Below are 6,466 nucleotides of genomic sequence, written 5' to 3'. Positions count from 1 at the left end.
TTTAATTTGACTACTGTTACTTTACTTCAGCATCTGTTGTAGGACTTTCCACAAAAACAGTGTGTGTGCATGTATTTTATTTTCTGTTTTATTTTTATTGTACATATATTTTCTTAAAATCACCTTCAAAATCCAACAAATGACACAAATGACTACAATAGTTTGGTTCAAAGTAATAAACATCAAATCTTAAGCATCCATGTCATTAGTCAGTGGGCAGTACAGCAACAGTTTACAGTATTTAACAGTAAAATCAGGAAACACTTATACATAAAATAACACAAATAAAATATCCATACAAAGACTTCCATTTGACTTCATACTTCCTCACACAATTTCGTGTGAGATTCAAATGAGATATTATTAGAAAATTATATATATATTATATATCTCTCAACAATTTAACAGAAAGCTTTTCAAAATAAAATGCAAAAAGTCAATAGTGTAGCAATAAACGACAAACAAAGGTTTGATCATTCAATCCGTGAATGTGATTTCACATGATTCGAACACAAGTGATCTTGTTTTTCCTTGAATTTAAATCTTTTTTAAGTCAATTCCCAAAGCATTACTTTCTATTGATGCAATAAATCTCCAACACTATTATATTTCACACTGTTAACTAGACTTAACCAGAATGAACAAACAAAATATTGCTACCAGCAGACACTCAAACTAAAACATACACATTATTACAGTACTGCATGTAGTGCCCGATTGCTGATCGAGCAAGTAGAGTGCAATACTGCCAAGTATCAATTAAAAAAAAACAATTCACCACAATGACATGCAGTCTTTTAAAATAATATTTTTTGTTTTCCTGGACAAAGTATGTATTTCCTTTTAATCTGACTCTGAAGTCAGGTCTGCAGTTTTCCGGCTTTTACAAAGAAAAGAAAAACACCCACTAGTCTTATTGCGTTTCTTTTTGTCCTTTCTGCTTTGCTTCAGAGGGGAAGAGCGACGCCACAAGCGTCTTTTCTTCTCACCTCTTTCTTTCACTGCATGTTTTTTCCCAACAGCTTGTTCATGTTCATCAGACACATTTTGCATTTTTCTGGCATTTGAATGAACTGTGCTCTTTGTCTCATTCTGCTCTTTTCTGCGTTTATTTGGCTTCAGCAAAGGGTCATCCAGTCGTAAATCGTGAACACCCTTTGACAATGTGACCTTTGCATCTGTTTTTGGATCAGATTCTATTTCAGCATTTCCTTCATCATAGTCTACCAAACTCTTACGGCTGCCTTGAGAGCTTCCTTCTTCAGTTATTATTCTTATATTCTTTGTCACGGTGCTTGTTTGAACACCACTATGGGTTGTTATAATTTCTTCCTCAATTATCTTTCCACGGTATGTTTTTGACTGCTTTGAACTACGTCTTCCTTCCATTGCATCCTCACTAAATCCAGTTCTTGCTTTTGATGGTCCAGACTTTTCAACACTGCCATCTCCCCTGTTCTCTGTCACTCTGCTGCTTCCTGCCAATCCTGCTTGTCTAAGAGAAGAGTCCGCTCTTTGAATATGTTCATTACCTGCTTTGGGTCTTTTCGCTGCACCAACATCTCTCTGCGTTGTAACACGCACTGATCTTCTATTCTGATCCTGTTCTTGTCTCTCTGATGCTCCTTTCCGTTGTGCATGCTCATCATCTCCTCTCTTCTGTTGCTTGTCTCCCTTCACATCCCTCTCCTCCACTATCAGTTGCTCAGGGCTTTGATGAAACCTGCTTCCACTTCCTCGTTTAGACCTCTGATCGTCTTTAGGCGTGTTCTGTTTCTTCTTACCAACTCCACTGCCTTGAATGCCATCATTGTAGAGGTCATATCTTGTCAAGAGCTTTACTTTCCCTGCTTTCCTTTCCTCATCATCTGTTTCCATTCTCTCCACATCTTCCTGTTTGTCTACACTAACAGGTTTGAAGTCATCTTGACTAACTTCCTGTGTACCTTCCTGATCTTCATACATGTTCTGTTTGACATGATCTAATCCTTCATCGTCCCGACGCTCTGCATCCCTGTCTAGGTATTTTGTTGACGCTATTCCTCTCCTCTCCTTCCTTCCACCTGTGTCTCTATTTACACCCATTACCACTTTTTCCTCGTCTTTCTGCATGTCAACACAAACCTGCTGAGGTTGCATATTGCTGACTTCCTGTTTTCGCTTCGTGTTGCGCATTCCTTCACCCTTCTGTGGTCTCCTGACACTGACAGTGACATCATCCGGATCATCAACACTCTCTTCTAGTTGAGTTTCTCCAGATAAGCTTGCTCTCCTTTCTGTCTGGTTGTCAGCCTGTGCATTTCCTCTCTTGTCTTCCTCATCAACCATCATTATTTCATCCTTGTCTCTTTGTTTTTCTGCATAACTCAAGTCATTCCTGTCCTCTTCTGTCTGCCTGGAATAACCTCCATTGTCCTGATCCTCTTTGCAGAGGTCAGATGTTAGCCCCACTCCTCCAGACCCAACAGAGACTATGGCTTTAATTTCTGTTTCTTCATTTCTGAGTATAGAAATTGCTACTGCAGGTTCATTCTTTGCAGCATCTTGACACTGGTCATTGTAAATACCACTGGTAGCAGGCGGGAAGCCTCCAGGAGACGACATCTCTCCGGTGTCCTGAGTACAAGTATCAGCAGCATGCACTGGAAAATAGGGAGAAAGTAAATTCAGGCACAGTACCAAGCAATCTGAACACTGAACACATCAGTAACACAATGAAAATGTCTGCCATCTTACCTTTCTTTTTCCTGTAGAAAAGAAGATAAGCGCTGCTGGATCTAGCGGGAGAAATGTGCAAAAGAGAGCGAGGTCATTTTCAAATACAGCTAGATATATGGCTTGTGTTAGGTGACTGTCTGTTGTGCACGCTCACATGCACCAATGTGTAGGTATGCATGCATGTGAGCGTGCAGAAAGGGTTACTTCTCGTTATCTTTTCTGCAGCACCGTAGTCAGTGGAGGTTGTGGGGTAAGTGGGAGCGTTTTAAAGATTGGGTTTGAGAACGGGTGAGATAAACAATCTGCCACAGCATGGTGTAATATAGTACAACGTGTGTATGTGGTGTATTCAATCCAAATGAAAATAATAAATTCATAATCAATCGAGAAATAATGGCAAAAAATGTATGGTGGGAATGAAACTTACTTCTCAAAGTTATCCACCTGGAATGGCTGGTAACCAAGCTGTTGATGAAAATAATAAACAAACATAACGTGAGGAATCTGTTTTTTTTTTTTTTGCACTGCAATATGTAACTGTCAACACAATATGTATTTGTCAATAACACAACGAATGATCAGTCTTACCAATTCGACCTTGACATCATTGAAGTCATACCATCTCTCATCGTCCTGAGATTTGATTTTTGCAGTGTAATGTCCACTTCTCAGATCTCCAAAATGCTCCACAACCGCGTACAGTTCATACGTCTGATTCTGATCACCAGAGGAAAATATGATCAGAAATGAAAAAGAAATGTTTCATGATAAAATAGTGAAATATGCCACACCTCTGGTATCTGAAGGGTGCAGGGAACATGCACAGTGCAGTTGTTTTTGACATACGCCATGTATCGGTAGTCAAACTCAAACCTCTTCAGCAGCAGCATCAACACCTCTGGATGATGCTTTATGACACATTTCTGAAAGAAACGGGTCCCCAACACTTATTAATATCTTATATTATAATACTCTTGTAACATAATCAACTTTTAATACTGTTGTTGCAAAATCACAGTGCAAATGTAAACAAATACTAAAACATGCTTTCTCATTACTCACCATAGTAGCATCAGATTTGGCATCACACACGTCACAGTACATCTGGTTTTCTCCGCTGAAATGTGAAGCTCTGAAATACTCCTCAATGCCATCCACCTGATAAAAAGCACTCATGTCACTTGCATGTGAAATTAGCGACAAGGCAAAATGAACACTACTCAAGTGAAATTATACAGAAAAAATAAATATTTCCACCTATACATTATGTTTACACACATGCTCACAAATATTGAGCAGTCTGATTAAGAAAATAGTTTGATTTAGCTGAGTTTGATCCGATTTTCGGAGAAATTTGAGTTAGTATGTGCTTTATTATCAATTAAGACCACGTCATTTTGTATTGCAATAAACTATTTTATCGTGATATGATTCAGTTGAAAGATGACAAATCATCATATTGAATTATCGCCCAGCCTTATTTAATGTGTGTGCCGTGTTCATAAATGTCTTCTCAAGAGAGTTTTTGATATCTCGTTACTGAGCAACATGCTCTCCTGCAACTGGCATATTTACTTTACTAGATATCATCTGCTAAAAGAAAAAAAATGCTTTAAAAGTTGTCAGGTTGTGAGTTTCTTACCACGCTGTAGTCTCCTGTGTAGGAATTCAGCAATGCAAGAGTAAGATACCAAAACGGCCCGTCGTTGTCAGTCTCATGAGAACATGTAGAACATGTGGTCTTTTGTGTCAACTGTCCGTGGAAGATCTGAAAGCACACAACTGGTAAACAAAGTATTTTTCATTTGAAGTACAGAATCCCTTCGATGTTGATGATGTCATCTTTACCTGTGATGCCTCGCTACTGGTCAGACCTAAAATCTTCTCAAAGTACTCAGCGGCATCACGTTGTTCATACACTGAGGGGGGGAAGAGCAGAAATCAAATGTGTATTTCTTCAACAAATTAAAGGGTCAATTTAAGTTAAAATAATTAAAGGGGAATGTGGGGATTAAAGGAAGTGTTAACACTTCTAGTGCAGATACTGAGATTATTTTCTGACACTGGGACCTTTATGTCATCTGTTGTTCTGACATACTGTACCGTTATCGATGCATAGCTTCTTTGTGATTTTATAGGTGTATGTGTCATATCGCTGTAAATCCTTAAACAAGGATGTCAGGTGAAGATCAATGAACTCAGTGCCAGGATTATCACAGGTGTGCCTACACAAAATAAAGACACAGTGGAGTCATAAAAAGGTGCGCTGTTGCCTCGATACGTTTTAAATGCATTACATGGGATGAAGTTGGACAAACCTTTTCACAGCTTCTCTGAAGTCTTCGGTCATGAACAGCACCTGCAGCACACTGTTCAGGTAACAAGTTGCCCCTTGGTTCATCAAGCCATGGTACGTTTTGGCTGCAGGGAGGAAATTGTTCATAATGCATGTAAACATAACTGTCTTCACACTATTATAGAGCTCGTACAGTACATCTTACCTGGAGAGGGCAACATTTTGTAGAAAAAATGTAGACCATTGTCCAACAGATTCATTTCGATTCCTTTTAAACGACTGTCTCAGTCCGCTGCTTCACTGTTGACTGCAGAGGAGTTGACAATTACTTGTAGACAATAAATCAGTCGCACCTGTTTTGGAAACAAACACACAAATGCAGAAACACTTTGAGCTCACCTTCCGTTTTAAAACTCACAATTTCAAGACATTCCCGATAGTAGGTCAACTTTCCTGTTCGTTGACACGAACGCGCAGTGTCTCTGTCTCCAGTAACCCTCGGTGTATACTTTCTCTTTCGTTAGTCAGAAACCTATGAAATGCTGCATTCAGGGTGTGTCGGAAATACATTTCATTAAGGAGACGGTTCACATGACTGACAAGGAAATGAAACAATATTGCACAAAAGGCTCTTTGTGGAAATTAAAGTAAAATAAATCGAAATCTACGAAAAAGCTTGTCCTCTGTCTTCTCTCTGCTTTACGGGAGGACGTGAACGCAGCATATGCTCTGTCTGATGCACCTTTTAAAGACTATCTGTGGATCATCTATGGTTATCCATAGAGATGTTTCTTTATTAAGGAATCCTTAAAGGCACACCACGTGTGTGTAGTGAATTTTGATATTTGTTAAATGTGTTTAGATTCCGCCATAAAGATGTGCAGCCTATTGCTAATATAGTATTGAATTATTCAATTTACCGATTAGACAATTTAAAGAACTGATTTTATGCTTGGGATTATTTATGTCACTTATTCTGTTGTAAACCACTAGAGCCCTTGCATTGTCCCATGGTGGACCCTGTTCATCATATGAGACTTCTTGCCTGTATTTGATGCCTTGTTGATGTGGCCTCAGTGTGGGCTTTAATATCTGCACACTTAATCAAAGACGAGGCTTAAGGCAGAACTTTTCTTTATTTGGTAGAACACCAGCAGCATTTATTTGTTTAAACATGGCAGTATTAAAAGGAGCATTGCAATAAAACAGTGATGCTTTTAAAATGTGTAAACAGCAGCAGGGGGGAGTTGGTCTCGGTCAAGCTGTCAGTCCTCCAGGAACCTTCACCACCATATGGATGACGGACATGTGCTGGATCCCAAATTCAGACAGCAGCACCTCGTTTCCATCCAGCATCTTGTCTGTGAAGATCAGCCGCAGAGCCTCCTCTCCTACGCGCGCGCACACACACACACACACACACACACACACACACACACACACACACACACA

At 39.3% G+C, this 6,466-nt stretch overlaps 1 protein-coding gene across 4 annotated transcripts; it reads right to left on the bottom strand.

Moving 5' to 3' along the window:
- Positions 1-70: 70 nt before the first annotated feature.
- Positions 71-5,564, bottom strand: LOC142950952 (uncharacterized). Of its 4 annotated transcripts, none has more exons than XM_076092661.1 (12): positions 5,433-5,564; positions 5,220-5,321; positions 5,037-5,139; positions 4,822-4,943; positions 4,567-4,637; positions 4,361-4,486; positions 3,781-3,876; positions 3,510-3,641; positions 3,307-3,435; positions 3,146-3,183; positions 2,737-2,777; positions 71-2,642 (listed from the first exon to the last, which is right to left on the bottom strand). In XM_076092661.1, exons 2-12 carry the CDS (start codon positions 5,272-5,274, stop codon positions 844-846), a joined length of 2,712 nt encoding a protein of 903 aa, XP_075948776.1. In that variant the 5' UTR covers positions 5,275-5,321; positions 5,433-5,564; the 3' UTR covers positions 71-843. The 4 variants fall into 4 exon arrangements, with proteins under 4 accessions (XP_075948776.1, XP_075948775.1, XP_075948777.1 ...); XM_076092660.1 differs by having other exon boundaries at positions 5,414-5,540; XM_076092662.1 differs by having other exon boundaries at positions 2,737-2,771; positions 5,220-5,538.
- Between the last annotated feature and the right edge of the window lie 902 nt (positions 5,565-6,466).

This window comes from Anarhichas minor, unplaced genomic scaffold (genome assembly GCF_050575085.1).
Source record: "Anarhichas minor isolate MPS153535 unplaced genomic scaffold, ASM5057508v1 ptg000016l, whole genome shotgun sequence".
NCBI lineage: Eukaryota > Metazoa > Chordata > Actinopteri > Perciformes > Anarhichadidae > Anarhichas > Anarhichas minor.
The sequence above is the reverse complement of the archived record's forward strand: the minus strand, read 5'-3'. Positions and strand labels throughout refer to the sequence as shown.